Source organism: Vespa velutina, chromosome 3, assembly GCF_912470025.1.
Source record: "Vespa velutina chromosome 3, iVesVel2.1, whole genome shotgun sequence".
In the NCBI taxonomy this organism is placed as follows: Eukaryota; Metazoa; Arthropoda; class Insecta; order Hymenoptera; family Vespidae; genus Vespa; species Vespa velutina.
Window position 1 is genome coordinate 5,841,213 of NC_062190.1, and position 20,440 is coordinate 5,861,652.

General features: G+C 28.9%; 2 protein-coding genes across 4 annotated transcripts in view; both read right to left on the reverse strand.

Moving 5' to 3' along the window:
• Window positions 1-838: 838 nt before the first annotated feature.
• LOC124948030 (putative pyridoxal-dependent decarboxylase domain-containing protein 2) lies at window positions 839-5,836 on the reverse strand. Of its 2 annotated transcripts, XM_047491057.1 has the most exons (10): window positions 5,504-5,834; window positions 5,163-5,348; window positions 4,362-4,775; window positions 3,977-4,258; window positions 3,831-3,902; window positions 3,496-3,732; window positions 3,081-3,425; window positions 2,712-2,997; window positions 2,365-2,622; window positions 839-2,281 (listed from the first exon to the last, which is right to left on the reverse strand). In XM_047491057.1, the coding sequence occupies exons 1-10, from the start codon at window positions 5,567-5,569 to the stop codon at window positions 2,031-2,033; spliced, it is 2,397 nt and encodes a 798-aa protein (XP_047347013.1). In that variant the 5' UTR covers window positions 5,570-5,834; the 3' UTR covers window positions 839-2,030. The 2 variants fall into 2 exon arrangements, with proteins under 2 accessions (XP_047347013.1, XP_047347014.1); XM_047491058.1 differs by lacking the exon at window positions 839-2,281 and having other exon boundaries at window positions 2,460-2,622; window positions 2,701-2,997; window positions 5,504-5,836.
• Window positions 5,837-11,411: 5,575 nt separating this feature from the next.
• LOC124947822 (cysteine-rich motor neuron 1 protein-like) overlaps window positions 11,412-20,440 on the reverse strand; it is a 312,934-nt gene continuing 303,905 nt past the window's right edge. For both annotated transcript variants that reach the window (XM_047490490.1, XM_047490491.1), the window contains 6 exons: window positions 19,085-19,267; window positions 18,694-18,912; window positions 16,560-16,918; window positions 15,102-15,518; window positions 14,257-14,457; window positions 11,412-13,259 (listed from right to left, as the gene is read on the reverse strand). In XM_047490490.1, the coding sequence (XP_047346446.1) occupies window positions 13,029-13,259; window positions 14,257-14,457; window positions 15,102-15,518; window positions 16,560-16,918; window positions 18,694-18,912; window positions 19,085-19,267 (1,610 nt within the window). In that variant the 3' untranslated portion in view covers window positions 11,412-13,028. The remainder of the gene's footprint in view (window positions 13,260-14,256; window positions 14,458-15,101; window positions 15,519-16,559; window positions 16,919-18,693; window positions 18,913-19,084; window positions 19,268-20,440) is intronic.

The following is a 20,440-nucleotide window of genomic DNA, read 5'->3' on the forward strand; positions in this document are numbered from 1 at the left end:
CTTATCACAATAATTATTAGCAATCAAAAAAAAAAAGAAAAGAAAAAGGAGAAGAAGGATAAGTCGTCGATGAATAAAATAAAATGTATTACACATCGATTAAAAGTACGAACATGTGATAATATATCATTTATCATCTTTTACTTCTGAATGACCTAAGCTTTTGTGCACCCTGGAAGACTGATATTGTATGATTCAAAGCGCTATAATCATTTGTTTAGATTTCTTAACAAACGATTAATTATGGTAATATCTTTAAAAATCTTTAAATATGTTACATTGATACTTCGTTTCTTTGCAAGGTTTTAACGTTTTGAAATGCATATATATATATATATATATAAATGTATGCTTGTCGGTCATTGACATGGTGAACTTTTTGTTTTCCCATAACGACATTGTTATAATAAAATCTTAAAGCGTTACGATAGTAATTTTTAAGAGAGTAAGTTATGTATGTGAATATATTTTGTGTTTTTCTCTCATTGCGCGAAAGAGACTTACATATTTAAAAAGTGTGTAGAGGCTATTGAAAAAATGTATTATAAGTTAAGATTTCAATAAAAGTTTCTTTTTTTGTTTGCGTGATGTGGATAACTTTGAATGAAGATCGTAATAAAGGAAATTATTTCAAGAGTATAAGCCGAAATCTGTCACTGGATGACATTTCTGTGAGTTACAATTGTGTGTAATTGCCATATGCCAGATTTAATTCCTCCTATTGTAATGGTATGCGAATATTGCAAAAAGAGAAATAAAAATATAAATAAGATATGTAGATTGTTTTGAAAAATTCCTTAAAAATCTAATTTTTCATACTTTTTATAACGTTGTTATGTCACTTACGTATTTTAATATTTATTTAATAGCAATACTTTATTACAACTGTTTGGTACATAAATATACATACAGCTTAATTTATTTTATTTATCCGTCAACAATGCATGATTATTTCATAATGAAAACATTTTACCTCAATAATTGCATTGGAACTTCATACAAATTCCATTATGCGTGATTAAATGTTATTTAATTTAGCAACATTTGAAAAATTTTAGCTTGCTTCACTGTATTTCTAATGTCTTTGGTGATTTATGTTTTATTTCTTGAACTGTTTCAATTACTGTTACGAAACTTAATTACACTTTTCCTTTTCTTATTTCTTTACTTAAGAAAAAAAGAAAGAAAAAATAAAGGAAACATTTTTTTACAGAGAGAAGATGATTATCAAATATACGGCACTTATTAATACTTAAAGAAATCACAATATCACGTTAACTTATCGCGAGTTATTAAATATCATTTATCGTTTATAATTGTGCTATAAAAGCATTATATTTTGTTATTAACATTAACGTGATGAATAAAAACAAATTGATCGAGATTAGGAAATATTATAGTTTAATACAAAAAGAAAAAACAATTTTTATTATAAAAATGCATTGCCTGGTCAAATGTTAATTAAATATTTATTATAACATTTTATTTGTCATAAATGTATCTATTTGTTATTATCCATCAAGTTTATTCACATTAATCTTATATTGAGAAAATAATATAATATTGTTTTCAATGATATAGAAAGAAAGATATTGTGCTATGAAAAAGAAAATGTATCACCACGTGGTTAATTATATCAATTCGTTAAAGAAATAATTTGATACACTTAATAAGTACACAGGGCCAAGGACAATTTAAAAATGGATTAGATTCATAAAGAAAATGTCTATAATAAAAGTTTTCGTAAAAAAAAAAAAAAAAAAAAAATATTTAGAAATGTAAAATGATTCATAGCTCTTATATAATCGCTTAAGAAGCAATTAGCAATCTTTTACTTTACGATGTTGTTAACAAGCTTTTTAATATACAAATTTTGGAATTAATACTTCACTCTATAAATATTAATGTATCTTTTTTTGAAAATATTTTACATAATTTTTTTATAAATTCATTGCTTACCTGTCAAGTCCACTTTTCTTATTATTTGAAGAGAGAAATCATTGTTATATTCATAATGTGTGTAATATTTACTACGATTTAACTTCACTAGATTCTTCTTTAACTTGAGGATGACAAGTAGTATTTGTTATTACCGAAATACTTTTACCACTTTGAAGACTGGAATGACTGGATGATCGACTATGACTTTGGCTTCCAGCTCCAACAGGTGTTTGTACAAGTGGTTGAGGTGGTGTTCTTGCACCAGAACCATTGCTGTTAGTTGCATTTGGTTGTAATTGCATATGATACTTATAAATATTTTCCGTACTCTCGACAACTCCTATTTGAAAGAAAACAATGCATAAGAATACAATTGGTAACGATTGAATTTTGTTAAAACTTATTAAATATGCTCATTTGTACCAGCTTGTAAATTTAAACTGCGTCCTCGTACTCCAGTTTCTTTAGAAGGAGGACTCCACCAATTGACTAATGTTCCTACTACAGGTACATGCCTTAAGATACCCTCTTGCCAAAGCTTTTCTGCATTTTCTCTCTCTAAATCTGTTTGTGCTGCTTCGATACCTCTTTTAACCACTTCTGATATAGTATCTAATAATTTTGAGCTCGCTTCCACCTCTTGTCCTACTTGAAGAACTAAAGACAATAATTCTGCCACATCTACAAATCACAATATAAGTTATAATTTAATTAAATGTATGGTCACTTAGATAATCTAATTGATCAATTGATACTTATAACAAAAGAACCTGTATCTTGTGTAACCATGCCAAATCGCACACAAGCTAATCCATCTGCTCCTTCGCCAAGAGAAAAAGCAGCATCTGTACTCCGTAAAGCTTCTACTAATTGCGTATTTAATTTATTCAATTCTTCTTTAGCTTGATCCGTCATAACATGGATCCAAGTTGGCGGAGCATATCTGACACCACCTAAGCCTGCCCAACCTGGCATTTCTACCAGGTGTAATGAATCATTCTCAGAAACTAAACGAACGAAAGTATCTTTGTGCTCGACTGTGGCCAACAATATTTCCTAATGATAAAACCATAATGATGTTTTATATAAAAATATATTAAACAATATTTTTATTATAATAAAATTTAGATTTATCTTACTATTTGTTGCTCCAGACATGCTACTACATTATCTATATCTTCAGAAGTTGGTGGCTGTTCAGGACTTTCCAAAGGACAAATGCGAATAGCGACACCATGATGTTCAATTTCACAAAGTTCTATTTGCACATTTTCTATATCCCTCTGCAATATTTGTCCCAACCAAGAATTTAATTTATCGTAATAAGGCGGTACACGTTCTATGGCTTGAGGATCACGATCTGCAGGTACGAACTGAAAAACTAATGAACTTGAAACAATTTCAAATATTTGTGAACTGTTAACAGGGTTCGTTAAAAGATCGTTTATTGTATATGATCCTGATTCACCACCAGGTGTTTGACTCTGAAATAATTTTATTAGTTAGATTTATAAAATTTGTTTAAGAACTCATTTCAATAAATATATAACATACCAATAAACTGATACAACTGAGTTTTTTAATTTTATTGTACAATTCTTCAATTGCTGAAAAACATTGTTTAAATCTATTCTGTACACCATCTCTACCTAGAGCTTGCAATGTACACCATAAAGGTAATGTTGGTAACTTTCTTGACAATGAATCTGCCATTAAACCAGACATAAGGGATAATGTTGTGTCTCGTGTAGTGGGTCTTCCACCTTTTGTATCTGTTAATCTATACAATGTCTGAACAATAATAATTAAGAAAAAATAAATTATTACATAAATTGTTCATCGAATAAGATCACAATTGTGAATTATAAATTGAATATTTAAAAGGATACAACAACTGGTAATGATGGTATACCTAACCATACACCTAATGGTAAAGTAATACTATCTGCGATCTTTGAAGGCTAAAACAAAAAGTATATTTCACTATTCATAAACTTGTCATTCATATATATGTAAGGAATATCAGTTCAATTACCAAATCTCTTGTAGAATTATTCAATGCTAATGCTGCTAAGGAATGACCTCTCAAATGTAACCAAACATTATACTTATCACAAATAGCACGCAATCGTGTGATATTATCACAATGACCTGTTAATACAGATCCTGCTTCTGCCAAAACTAATAACGGTGTAACATTATTAGATTGCGTATCTTCTGCTAAACGTCTTTCTAATGCAGCAATATCCATACTATAACGTGACCCGAACATAGTATTATGAGGAATAGGTCTTACACAATGAAGTGGTAAAGAAAGCTGTAATTGAAGAAGTACTATCACATATTCTTATAATTATAAAAGTATCTTAAAAGATATTATTTGTGAATTAAATTGTTAGATAATACAAAAATTGATGTACCTGTCTACACAAATGTTGAACAACAGCTAAAGGGGCAGCTACTGAGCTATAAATAAGAGGTGACGATGAAGCAAGAGCTGTAAATCCTTCTTCCATATATCTAGGATATTTACGATGTAGAGCTAGTCTAGTTACTCTAACCAATCCTTCCAAATGATCTTCATGGAACGAAGAAGCACAATCCATAAACCGAAAAATATGACTAAGCCATCGCGTTGTGTCTGCAGCTAAGCGACCAGCTAATCTTTGAGCATGAGACCTTGGAAGTGCAACTGCATAAGCAGAGATAGTATGTGCTATTAAAGCTAGCTTTGCTGTTTCCGTCAAAGTAGGTAAATTAGTAACTTGACTATTTGCTGGTTCTCCCGTATCATCTTCAGTAGTTTGCGGTGCATCTTCATGGATAACTAAATCCTATGAAACGTTAAAATAATACAAAATAAGAATATTATATGAATTCTTATTTAAATTCAATCAACAATCATATCAAAAATAATTTATCGATATCATAAAATTACATGAAATTAGAAAGAAAATTTTGAAAATTATTATTAAAATTTATAAATATAATGTCATAGATATTGAAGATTATTTGTAAAACTCAATTTTAAAATAAAATCGTCAGCATTCGAAATTGCCTCCAATGTAAAATATCCAATATAAAACAAGCTAATAGTGTTGAACACGCGACGGACAACCAATAAAAAGATAATTCTAAGCTGTGAGAACCAATCGTTTTCTCACGTTTGCAAGTCAAACCAATCGTGTAAGAGCAATGGCATCCATATCAAGAATATTTACCTGTATCAAACTTAATATTTCTTCAGGACTTTTCGCACGCGAAAGAAAACCCGAAGTATTGTTCCAAGTTGTACCACCGCCATCGGCACCCCTTTCTACAGCTTCTTCGAGACGAGAAATTACTTGCGAAGCTTGAAATTCAAGCGTACTTACGTCGTTCGTCGTGGACCCGCCTCCACTACTGACCTGTCAAAATTGCAACGGATAAATAAACCGCGTGTGGAGATATATACATTTACAAAAAAAAAAATCAAATCTTCATATTCGATATGATATTTGTCACTTTCGCATTTCACACACACACACACACAAACCAAACAATATTCTCTATTTTCACGCACCTCAAGAATATTCTGTGCTATAGTTTCCATCGTTGCTTTATCGTTTATCTCTGCCTCCTCGGCCATCGTGGCAGTAATCGTGGCGCAGTGACGTTGTCACGCGTTTCACGGCTCCCTCTTCACTTTAGTCTTTAATATATATATTTTTCTCTCCGATATTCGTTTTTAATAATAATTATTCAACGTTTACCCTTTGAAATATCAAAGATTTGTCTTGTCACGTGTTCAATATCGTCGAAATATAAGAACCAGCTTAGTTTCCAAGAATTTTTATATCTCCCTAGTCGAACACACTCATATACCTTTCGCGAACGAGGGGGCGCCAAAATATTGACTGTACGGCACTTATTTTATCGATATGGCCGTTGTAGCGCTGGCGGTTCGACTTTTGTGATAATACACCGCTGTACCAATCTACTGTTTCAATTTACGAGCGAATTCATGAAGCATATATTACAAAGGCATATATTTTTATATTAAATATTTTTTCTTTACAAAATAAACGTCAAAATGTCTACATATATTTTATCAATTTTGTTATCACTCTGTAAAAAATAATAATAAATGAAAATTTGATATATTTATATTTATATCTATTAGAATGTAAAAAAAATATACATATATATATATATTTGATATTAGAAATATCAAATAAATAAAATATGCTTGAATGGAACAATTAAATAGTATAAAAAATATGATAGAATGATATTAATACTCTTTTCTAAAGTGTGATATGGAAAAATATTCTATACAATTTGTACCAATTATTGATGAAGAAAATATATGAATGTACATATGAAACTATTTCTATTTATCTATCTACTTACATTATAACTCAGTTAAGATCCTTTGTTTGGAATTACTATATATCATTCATTATCACTATAGGAACACTTTAGACAAATTTTTTAGCCCATAATTGGTAATAAATAATTTTGTATAAAATATATAATAAAGTATTTATAAGAATATATAATACCTGTATTAAATTTGTATTGGTAACAAATTCTTTATCTCTTAAATTAGAATTACTTTTTGTATTTCATCAAAGTTCAATAATTTAATAATAAAACTTATTTTACTTTTACTGTTACTTTATCTTTTTCTCTTATAAAAGTAAAAATTAATTGTAAAAAAACTCTAGATTTATAGACTGATAGTACTTAGAACACTTTATATATTTGTGTACATACTTGATGTTTAGCAGCTCTAAATCTCTTACAGACATGACCAGATATTTATTAAATTTATCTGCTATCTTAAAGGGATTCATTTCTTATGCGTTTACAAGGGTTTACGTCATAAAATCTTAAGGTTGCAATTTTTATTCGATATTTATGATCAAAAGTTCATTAGAAATAGAAAAGACAAAGATTTTCTATAAGAAACTATATTTTCAAATTTTTGAAAAATATTATTTTCTCTGGAAAAATTGTTTAAAAATATTTCTTATAGTAATTTCTTGTAGTAATTTTCATGTAAGTAAAAGTCTATATAAAAAATTTAAGAAGTTAATATCATAAAAAAAATCTTTATCTTTCGAATGACCCCATAATTATTACAATAGGACAGATATCATAACTATAAGAATTCACGATATAAACTTTGTTTTTAATGGTTTTCTTTCAATTTATGAAGCCTCAGTGACGCTAATTTCCATTCATGTCAAACAGTCAAAATTTTTTCCCCCACTATGCACCTCCACGTAAAAGAATATCTGATGCTTTGTATGAATGATTTTGAATCTTCGAAAGAAAATGGATAGACATGATTCATAATTCTTTAGAATATGTACAGCGTAAAGAAATATTTATACATATTTATACTACTTAAGATTATTGATTATCCTTCATTTTTTAATGATTTACGTTATCAATGAGAACAGGCTTAATTCTTGACCGATTTTGATGAATACGATCTCCTTTTAAAGACAAAGATATGATTTACGATGTCTCTTTGATGAATTTTTGTGGAAGCTTTTTATTCGTACGTAAACTATTCTCGAAAAATTTTTATAATACAATTTTTTTTTTCAAATAAAATAAAAACCTTTTAAAATAAAAAATAAAAAGCCTTAAGAAGTCTGTTTCATTAATTAAGTTCGTAGTAATTTAATTATCGATCTGTACTATCGATTGTTTTATATGATAATTTATTAATAACAGGCTCAATAGATAAGTCCTACCTTACCGACTTCTATATATGCAACAGTAGATATAAATTTTATTGATCAAATTTCGGATGATAGTAGTGATTCCTATCTTATCGATCAATAACAATAAAAATCGTTTGCTTACCAAAGAAGCAGTCGGTAATAGTAGATATCTCTTTTAATAGAGATCTCTGTCCTCCCTTTTTTTAATGCATTCCACGTATCAATTCTCGTGATGGTTTTTTTGCACGAATTTATAATAAATCATGTTTTCGATAATTTAGACATGAGCCCTTGCTTTATTTCAATAGAAAAAAATATTTATTGTGTAGAGTCCCTTAAAGCTTTATTTATTAAATAATTATTATACAAAAATTAGAATATCAGATGTTTTGAATGGGGTATTTGATTACTTGGTAGTGGAATTTGATGATTCTAACTCGTCTGACGTAATTCGAATATATTCATTTCTAATTATAACATTAACGAAGTACATAAATTATTGTATATACATGTAATTAGTAAAAGCAATCCAATCAATAAAAAATTATTAATGGATCTGTTCAAATTTTACGTACATATATTGTATTATTGTTTCATTCATTTGTTAATAGTTAAGATGTACTATTTAACCCTTTCATAAATAGGGCAAAAGAAAAGAAGAGATTAGCAGCGATTAAAAGCAGAAGTTATTTTGATTTAAAAAATAATTAAAAACTTGTTTTACTAATTTCTCATTTATATTGCTTCTTGTGTATTTCTTTCTTTTTATCTTGGTAAACGGTAAATTATAAAATTTCACCATCTTCTGAAGATATTTTACAAACTTAACGTCACTATATTTGTATTAGATTCGAGAAAACTTGGAGGTTCATGCGGTTTAGAGGTAAAATTGGCAGTATTAATGTCTCATTAAAACGAGTTAGTAAACTCAATAGAAGGATCGTTTTGAAAGGACGTTAAGAAGTTACGATGCATCCATAAGTTGGTTAAGAAAATTAGAAAAGAGGAATGGCGCGACGTTAAACTTCGGCTAATTATCAGCAAACAAGTTTAATTGGAAATGTTAGAGATAAAGCTTCTTTGGTCCTTAAGGTGTTTGAAACTTTTACTTCTGCATGAGATATCGAAATTTCTTTTATTTATTTTTTATTTTTAATATTTATTTATTTATTTATTTATTCATTTTTTTTTTTTCATTAATTTCGTCTACTAATTTAGTCGTTTACTTCGAAAGTAAAAGTAAAAAGAGTTTATGTTTTTATGTAAAGGTCTTATCATACATCGGATTACAATATCACGTATCAACAATTTTATTTACTTTTCTTTTATTTAACATACAAGAGCTATCTTTGAACATGACATATGTACGTAATATGTATGCGTGTCCTGCATATGTGTATCGCGTGTATTCGTGTGTATATATACATATATATGCATACGCACGTACATAAACATGTATACGTATGCATATTTATATAATATACGTATATATTAAATTACTCTCTAGGTTACACTGATATGATTTTAGTTACAGTGAAACTGTACAAAGAGCGTATAAGCATAAGACTATATCCATTTATCAATTATCATCACCACGCAAAAACTTACAACCTCTTTCAGACATTAACTCTCTTTCTCTGTTCCTTAGAATAATGTATCAGATAATCATCCCCATCTCTTGCGTATTTTTATGTATATATATATATATATATATATATATATATATATATATATAATATATTTTTAATCTGTAAATCTCTTTGACGCGAATAACTCAATTTTTTTTTTATATCTTACTGAAGTTTACGAAATAATTAATTTATTTTTTCATCTGTTTTTATACAAGCTGATCTTTTTGAAAAATGACAGAAAGAGAGTTCGAGTACGACAAATGCGTTAAAGTGAAATTTATTTATTGCAGCGAGTCGTCGAGTAAGGAAAGCGATTTTTACGTTCGAACTTATCTATGGATTATTTTTGTTATTATTTATCGTCAATTAATTAGTATATCTCTCTTTAGTTAGTTTTTAATGATAACGAGAAATTGTTTCGTTACGTACACATCGCCCATTGTATTCCATGTTTGTCGATATTTAAATGCACGTACATACATATGCATATATACATACATAAATATATATATACAAATATATATGCATATACATACGTATGAATGTTGTTGGAAAATATTTAATGTAACGGTCGTCATGTCTTTTTTTTTTTTTTAATCACTTTCGATAGTTCGACGAAACGTGGATATGAAAAAAAAAAAATTATTTATTTTAAATCAACAACAAAATTATATTAATGAACGATCACCGAAAAATTTGTTGTCTTACGAAAAATCTAGATTATTTCTACTTTTGTTAAATAATATGTAAAAATTGTTAAATGAAATGATTTTTATTTGGATTATCATATCGATATCTTTTTTAGTTGGAAAGAACTTCCAATATTTATTATTTAATTTTTGTAATTTATTAACGATTGAAAATTAATTTTTTTTTTATTATATTACTTATTTTGTTCTAACTTGTTGGAAGTGGCTTGAACGTCATGGCGATCGTTACGATGAACATTCTAAATATATATGTTGTATATATATATATGTATGTATATATATATATATATATATATATATATCTGCATGCATGGATATGTATATGTATATTGTCTCCAAGATGTACATGTATTAGTACGAAACAGCCTGTGTTGTTCATTGACTATATATATAGTATATAGTATATATATAATATATATATAAATATATATATATATATATATATATATATATATATATATATATATATGTACTCGTACATTATTATCATATAAATAAATCTAGCACGCGCACTATACGTTAACTACGTAATAATACAATGTATTTAATTATATATGTATATGCATATATGTATATATTTATATATACATATATAAAGACGTGTCACATTGAAAAAATATATGTATGTGTTAATTTGCGGCAGATAATACGAGTTACGTGCGAGTGTGTAAGTACATGGATATGTGCGAATTCTCATTACAATGATAAAATTTTGACCAAATTTATCTTACTTCACATCGTTTCTTTGGAAACACACTTTCGTTACAAATTTTTTTTCTTTTTTTTTTTTTTTTTTGTTCGACTCAACTTTATTCTTTTGCGGATTTGCTGAGATTTTATACTCGTCAATTTTTCGTCTTTTTTTTTTCTCGTCCATTTATACAATCTATCAACACTTCTGTATCATTCACATTACGTTTTCTTTTTCACGCTGAAATAATTTTTTCTTTTTGCTTATGTTTTTCTTTTTTCCTTTTTTTTTACCTTTTCTTTTTTATCAAATTTCGAACGAAATCTATGAAAGTTATATCTATACGTGTATAAAAGTACTCGAGAGAGCACTCGCGGCAAACAATCCAATTTCACCGTTGAACTGCCAAGGAAATAATTAATTAATTATAAAAAAAAATATAAACAAAAAAAAATTAGACGAGTCGTCGGCACGTATGTACATAGCAAAAAGTTGTATTCTCTCAGTCTTTAGAAAATTCGTCGGTTTTTTTGGACGAATTTCGAATTTATTATTTCAATGCACTGCGAAAGACCGAGTTTTTCTTTTGTTTTCCAGATGACGATTAAAGGGCTAAGTATTGTATTTTGCGAACAAAAAGAAACAAATTAACAAATTAGCGCAGATTAAAACGTTTTATACTAAATTTTTCTCTCATTATTTTTTTATTTTTTTTTTGTTTTTTTTTTTTTTTTTTTTTTAATTAGGATATCATATATGTACACTTTCGTCACTTTTCATGCTTATCCTTTTACCTTATTTTTTTCCTTTTTTGGAGAATCACACACTGAAATGTATCTCGTTGGCTAAGAGAGTGAAGGTAGCAATAAACATATAATATATATATATATACATATATATATATACATATACATATACATATATATATATACATATACATATATATACATATATATATATATACATATATATATATATATAGGAACGATCTAATAACACAGTTACGAACGGATTAACCTAAGATTTATCTTGATTATACATATATATGTATTGACGCAACTCGTTAGTTCTTTCATTGGACCTCGGATAGGATTAATATTTTTTTCATTTCGCACTTCGAATTTTGTCTGAGATATTTCTCTCAGATGAGAATTTCGATCTTTCTTTTTTATTCTTTTTTGTTTTTTTATTAATAGAAACGAAAACGATCGCCAATGTAACGTTCAAAGCAATAATGAATGATCTTGAAGATCATTGAAGGGGAATAGAAAAAAAAAAAAAATGAAAATGAAATTCGAGCATAAAGTATGAAAAATTGTCATAATTTTGTAAGAAATTTTTAAATTAAATTATTTAATTAATGTAAGAGTTATATAAACTAAGACACGATATAAAACTCTTTTATCACATTATTTTTAACGAATAGAAAAGGGAAAAAAAAATGAAAAAGAACAAAAAATTACTTTGCATACAATAATCGATTTTCGAATATTAATTATACTAATTAATCAATTAATCGCGTTGTGGTCCAGAGAGATCAAGGAAACTAATACTACGATGGAGACCCGTCTCTATTTTTCTGTACTCTCTTTCCACACATACACATATTATATATACACATATATATATATATATATATATATATATATATATATATATATACAGTATGTATATGTATATGTATATAAGTTAGGAGCTAGGAGGGTTAACGCTAGTTAGCACACTTACAATGACGGTTTTACGCTAAAGTCGTTTTTTCTTTTCTTCTTTTTTTTTTTATAATTTACAGATTAAACGATACCGTATATTAATAGTCCTTCTTCTTTTTCATCTTCCTTTTTCTTAACGAGATTTCGAGGGGATCGAGTAAGTAGTAAATTCAAGGGGTGTCGTCGAATAATTTGTTTCTTTTTCTTTTCTTTTTTTTCTTCTTTTCTTTTCTTTTCTTTTTTGTCCTCACCCCATTTTATACATCGCTCTTTCTATTTTTTTTTTCTTCCCTTTGATCTCCCTCAAAAACACGTCTCGCTCGTCTCTTAAGAATAATACTGAATCTACTCGCAAAGGTCCTATTTATTTCTCAACTCCGTTATATCGATTTCTTAGAAAAAAAAAGTAAATCGAACCGGATTAGTTCTTCTTCTTTCTTCTTTCGTTTTCCTTCTTCCTTTCTTTCTTTCTTTCTTTCTTTCTTTCTTTCTTTTTTTTTTTATCCCTCGACGAGCATCAACATCCAAGATCCTCGTGAAATTTCTTTTTCTTTTTCTTTAAGAAACGTGGAAAGAAATAAGAACGAGGAACATCGGGGATGTTGTGCATCGTCGAAAACAGTCTTTTACAGTGGCACGATCTTCTCGTTTCGATGCATCGGTGTGTCGTAAGCAGGCACGCACTTGTAGTATTGTGGTGGATAGGAATAGCTTGCATCTGATGGCGACAGTCGACCACGGAAACGGCTACGAACGATGTGGGTAATCAGTAGAAGGCAGAGCAATGCCAGGACGACGATCAGCGTAATTGGTACTACTCCCCAACCTCTGCTACTCTGATGACCCATCTCAATTTCCTTTGAAGTCCGAAAATGCATGTGTAATTTAATATTAACAATTCATATATATATATATATCTATATCTATATATAATACATATATAATATATATAATATATATAATATATATAATATATATAATATATATTTCTAAAATTGGATGTGAATATATCTCGGTTACTTTTAATGAAGAAATTGAATGCTATATGAAATAAAATCCGATTAACATATGAAATAATCAACTCTGGTATTTATAAATTTTGGAAGATAATAATTTCTTTTACATTAATTACGATAATACGAATACATAGGATAATTCAATCTTTTTTGATTTGTTTTATGAAGTTTAAGTACATTAAAGAATCAGATTCTGTTTGAAGAAATTTCATATAATACTTTGTAAAATATATCCTTTCTGCTTCTAATCGTATATATTCTTACGTAGTAATTTATTTTTATCATCTACAGGAACATTCTCAAGTTTAGATGATTCATTCAGTATATGGATGAAGAAACGTATATGTTTTTGAAAAATTGCAATTAATATTAAATTATACATATTCCGAAATATATACATATTTCGAATAAAATATATTCATTCACAAAAGTTTTTCTTTATCATCAAAATTAATATAAATATTCACGTAATCAATTTTATGAGATTATATTTAATATCGATAAATGAATTCACATTAAGAACAAAAAGATTGTAATTAATATTAAATTGTAAAATACTTCATATTTTTATATAGAAATTTGTTTTTATTATCGAAACTGTGGTTCGATTTTAAATGAATCACCCGGTATATATATATATATATATATATATATATATATATATATATATAAGTAAAAGAATTGACAATAGAAAAATGGCAATTAAGATTGAATCAGTTTATTACTTTTATAGAGTATCTTCTTTCATTATTACGATTTGTTCGAATTATTTGAAGTTGTTGGTTAACGTGAGTTTAACGATTTTCGATAAAGAAAGCGATCAAGTTGATCAACTTACCGTGATCGGACAAACTGGGCAGCATGTGTTCGGTTCCGGGGGTAAAGGATCGCTACAGGCCACCGAACAAACGGTCTCCTTGCAATTTACTCTTCCGCCTACCTCGCACGTGCAAGTCGTGCAAGCGTTTCGTAGCCAGTTTCCACCTTCCTGTATTGGTTCGTTCTCGTCGTTGATGCAACTCGCACGACAGCGACATATCTGAAAATGAAGAAAAACGAACAATTCTACTTCTATTTATTTCTTCTTTCTTTCTCCTTTATTTGATTTTTCGTTCATTATATACAATTTCTTGATAAAGTTACGAAACTTTCAAGTTTTACACCGTTGATTACACATTTATTAATATTTTGAAAATCTCATTCAATTTTCTTTTTTTTTTTGTATTATAAAATTAATCAATTTAATGTATATATAAGTTATATTTAGTATAGTACAGTATACTTGTAATAGTATAGTTGTATAGTATAGCTGTAATATAATTGTAAGTATAATAAAAAGGTGTAATATAGGTGTAATATAGTTACTTTAGTAAAACTTTATACTACAAGTTTTATATTATGTAATATTTTTTTTTTTATAAACATACATAAAATTACATTGAGTTATAAAAAGTTAATATTAATTCATCGAATAATAAGAGAAAATAACTTTTAGAAGCTTCGAATAATCAAATAAATTATTAAAAATGATTTCATTTCGTAAAAAGAAGTATTTTAATCGGTTTCAAATAATAGCAAAATTTATCATAAGTCATTCAATTTCATAATTCTGTATTAAATTGAGGATTAATGTTCTAAAAAGGAGAATATATAAAATATAAAAAGTTAACAAAAGAATGTTACCGGACAGCCGCGTTTGTTGGTTCTGTAACCAAATCTACATTTCTTCTTGCATCCCACGAACAGAGGACAGTCCTCATGAAGCGGTTTGCACTCGCATAAAGTGCAATCGTTCTCGTCCATCACGAGACCATGCTCACAGTGAAGATCACACTTTACTTCGGGACAGACGATTTTCTTATTGTCGTCATTCTCGAAACTCTCAACATTTGGATGGTTCAATGTTCGATTCGACGAAGGAACAGTCGAATTTTGTTGGTGTCGTTGAGGTGACAATGATGGTGACGATGAATTTGATGTTGATTGGCAGTCACAAATCGAACATCCACTCTCATCTTTTACGAGATCACAGTCCAGTTCACAGCGTGATAATTCTGGACAGAGTTTGTCCTTTTCGAATGTTGTGTGGACCATTTCGTTCTGAAAATTTGATTTTAGATCACATAAGGAAGCAAAATGATTTTTTAAAAACATAGTAGAAGGGAATTATTTATAGGCAAAAAAAATTATTTATATTTGCGAGATTAAATAGAAAGCTTATATGATATCTAAAATTTGTTTAATTAGATCGATAAAGATAAAGATAATAATAGCAATATTTTATTATTACTTTAAAAATAACATAAGAACTTCGTTTATTATTCCTGATTTTTTAACCCCTTCGAAAATATCAAATCTTCTCTTTTTTTTTATTACATCAGCTAAAATATTTTCATATTTTAACAGAATCATGTCTGTATTTGACGAGGTCAAACGTTAAAAAGATAATAATAGTTATACTGTCAAAAACACAAGCGGATGAAACGGGAAATATTTTTACCGTCAAAGATGACAATTATTAAATGGTAGACGAGCTTTTTCAATTTTCCTTATTGGCATTACTTGCTTTCGACGTGACGTTTCGTGTACATTAGTTATAAGCTTTCATTTTTTATTTGAAAAAATGAAAAAAAAGTACGGGTTTGTTTTTCTTAAAATAAATTTGTTTAATTTGTTTCTCGCGATGAAACCAATTTATACGTTGAAATTTGAATTCGTACGATATCAAATTTGCTATCAATAATTTGATCTTTTCCTTGTTACAAAGAAAAAAAGTATGAAGATGATAATATCATATTAGTATCGAAAAGAAATTTCTAAAATTTTCTCATTTTTTTCTTACAGTTTAATATTACAAATAATATAAATCCTCCGTAATTTTTAATTAAAAAATTAGTATATTTATATTTTGTAACTTTTATTTGATTGTTTTACTATGAAATTAATTGTCAATTTATATTTAAAAATTAATATTTGCTCAGTATAAGGTATATTATGTCTATATGGATATATAACTTTTATATTATATAATTTTATACTATAGTTAAATAAGATAATAAAATTATATAGAGGATTAATGAAAAATCAAGGAATAGATTAGAACATATGTTTGACGCAAATAGAAAAGAAAAAAAAACTTACCTTTGATGATTCGTAACATTCGCAAATTTGACAGCCGTCCTCGTCGGTTAAGTAACGATCGCAATTGAGGTTACAGTCGATCAAAGGAGTTTTGCAAATCGATTTGTTATCGACATCGACATCCGTCGAACTCGTTGGTTGTGGACAGTGAGAGCAACATTCGCCTGGATCTGGTGGTATTGCGTTTGCACAAGATTTGCACATGATCGCTTGACAGGATACCTGACCATTCTCTTGGCAAGTGCAATTAACACAAGGTTCCTCTTTCCAGTGTTCACCAACTCGTCGGAAAATTCCATCTTTGAAGAAACAATTCCCGGTGTTGCTACCTTCTTCCGTTTCAACCCAGTATACGGATTCTGTAAGATTCGACATTTTTAATTAACTCGTTAACTTTATAATTAAAATGACAAAAGTGATATTCAAAATGAAAGGAAAATTTTAATACCAAATGATTAAAAAAGGAATGAAAATTAAAAAAAGAAAAAAAGCAATGATTAATATTAAAACTACCGTACCGTATTTTTATTAAATCTATCAATATGACGGGTACTTGAAAAGAAAATAAAAGCACTTTATTTCTTATTATTTTTAATTCATCCAATTTTAATGAAATTAAAATTTTTCATTTTCAACACTAGATGAATCTAAAATCCTTTATTTCGATTGATTTGGTAGTTCTAGTTCTAAAAAAAAAAAAAAAAAAAAAAAGAAAAATGAAATGAATATATTCATTTTCACGATTACATCAATTAATTGACGTATGGAACATTATTAAAAAGTAAGATAATGAAGCCCGCTCGTTAGTTAAAATGCTAGGTAATAATTAAAAACTGTTAATAGAACGTAGGTATATTAGCGGTGGGGTCAAAGTTTGATACACTTTAAAATATGATTATAATGAAGCGTGATATGAAATTACCGCGTTATCTAACTAGTATTAACCACTAGCACTAGGAGCATTACCACGAGTCAATATTTACCCATTACGCTTGAACCATAATTAAAAGGTAATCGATTAAAAGCGAACGTCGATGTCGTTACTTGTTTCCTCTTGGATTAGAGGGTGGATTAGAGAAGGTAGTTAGGTTTGATCGACGATCGGATACTTTCCTTAGACTTTCCTTTCGAACTTTGTATCTTCAATCCAATCTTGTATAGCTAAGGTTATGGTTAAGTTTTAATGATTATGAAATTTCAATGTGAATATGGCCAATCTTATTAAGTTCCGAGAAGTAGGGATACAAGATAAAAGTAAGCTCATTAAAATTCAACAGGTAGTATCATAGTTCTTAAGAGAAAAAAAAAAGAGAAAAGAGATAGAGAGGGGTTAGAAGGGGGAGGAAAGAAATGGGTGATCGCTCTTGTTAACTTTGTACTTAAAAATCATTTCTCCCGAATACTTCTCTCTCTTTTTCTTTTCCTCTCTTTTTTCTTTTGTCTAAGCAGCACACCCTAATCGCTTTTCTCTCTTTCTGTCTCCATCGATTCGAGGACGTGCTCGTTTATTTTCCTAACTCTCTCGAGATGTCCCGAGAAAAAAGAAATGGAAATAGGTTGGCCTTAGCGCTATCACGAAGAAACACTTAGGATCGTGTGTCTCTAAGGGTAGAAAATTGTTGCTTGGCATTGATACACTATATACATGTATATCTACATGCTCAGTGTTGTGAAAGTAAAGGACAGAGGGATGAACGAGAGAGAGAGAAAGAGAGAGAGAGAGAGAGAGAGAGAGAGAGAACATGTGGACAACGATTGGAATTGTGATTGGGAGAGGGAGAGAATGGAAATTCGAGATATCGACCCGATATTGTGTGTACATGTATATGGGGTGAACCACGTAACTTGACCAGTCTAATTTTATTATTGGACCTTCTTCGGTGAATAGAACGCCATAAATTTGATTTATTTTTATAAGTTTTTCTTTCATCAAGATCTTAAAAATTTTTAATCTAATTGAAAGAAGGTAACTTTTAATTCGTAAATAATAATTTATACTTATATATGTATAATGAATATGTATAAAAAATAAATATATATAAATATATATTAATATAATAATATTAATATTAATTTTCATGTTTCGTCGGTGATAATCAGGATTTTGTATTAAGATTTTTTTTTTTTTAATTACCTGAAGCTACACAATCGTAAAGAGGACAGCAGGAACCAGGAGTATTAGGTACAGCTCGCCTGACCTCAACGGCACGTTCACCTTCTTTACAAGATGCAGGTGGACACGTAGGTACGCATTTGCATACCTCATCTTCACTTGGAACACTATCCCTGGGACAACCGTTTTCTGAACTTTGCTGCTGATCTTGTCCTTCTTGATGTCCATCTTGCTGATGTCCTGTTATCAGAATTGACACATTTTATTTCTTAATTATATCAATAATTTGTATTTTATTTTCAAACAGTTTATATTTTTTAATATATAATTTCTATATATATGTATATATTCAATGACTATAATTTTGTAATTATTGTAATTATTATAATTATTAGATGATATGAGCTATTACCTGAGGGAAGACATTCATAACGTGGGCAGCATCTACCGGGTGTCCCAGGAATCGCATTTCTTGTTAGTAAAAGTTGTTCAGGTTCAGAACAGACCGGTGGTGAAGGACACGTCGGAGAGCATTTGCACTCGCCGTTTTCATTTTCCACGCTGTCCTCGGGACATCGCGAGCCATGCAGGAGTCCTTGGAAAAGAAAGAAAAACATGAATGTGTGAGTGAGAAGTATATTCTCTTTCTTTCTTTTTTTCTATCTTTCTCTCTCTCTCTCTCTCTTCTCTCTTTTTTTCGTTCTCTCTTTAAAATAAGAAATATCGTCGGATGAAAACTGTAACCCGTAATGTCACTCGTTGAAAATATCTGCCCACGAAAGGAGATATATCCTTCGTTTACCTTTTCCTTTTACATTACATGTTCCTCTCGTTTTTCTTTTTTTTGTGAGAAAAAAGACCGGATACGTTCAATTACACGTGCGGTAGAATTTTTTCACCATCGTACGGTTAATTATATTATGTGCGATTAATTTTAGTCACTTTGACAATTGAAAAGAAAAAAAGACAGAGAGAGAGAGAGAGAGAGAGAGAGAGAGATTCATTCGGACAGTTTTCAAGTTGGAAAAGGTCGTATTCAATTAATCGATAAAAAGCTCATATGTTCGTTATAATTTAAATTGAAAAAAAAATCGATATTCCTAGATAAATTACCATTTGGTATTTTAAATTTTGCGCGTCTTTTTTGTCTCAGAAATAGGATGAAGTTTGCCTTTCATTCGCCTTTCATTCGTTCTCAAACAATATTGATGGAAAAGAAGAAAAGAATTTATTTATGATTTCCATTACAGAAATTTCTTCCTCTTCTTCTTTTTTTTTCCCCCACTTCTTTTTTTTTTTTTTTTGTAAAGATCAAAGAAAAAAAATTCTGGACGAACTTGAATTGAAAGACTCGACGATCCTTAAGTCGGCTTTTCTATCTCGTTCGTCGCAAATCGTAATTTGCATAGTTCTGCTTGAGTTTAAGAGCTGCTCGTGCGTGCACTCGCCCGCGTCTAAGAGACGGAGAGATAGAAGAACCATTTATTAAAAGGTCGTAGAGAAGAGCGTGCGGCATTTGCGTTATGCGCTCGGAATGTTCTTATTGCAAAACGGTACTGAAGGTAGGTGAAGCGTACGCGTTTCGTAAATGGAGAACACGATCCAATCCTAGATCCGAAATCTTTCGCGTATCTCTCTTGTGAGATAGTTTCACTCGATTATGCAAAATGAAGGCAATAAAAATATAGGATTATATAGCTCAAATATTAAAAATATTATAAAATATTAAAAATATTATTACTTTTGAGACATTAAGATAAAATTATAT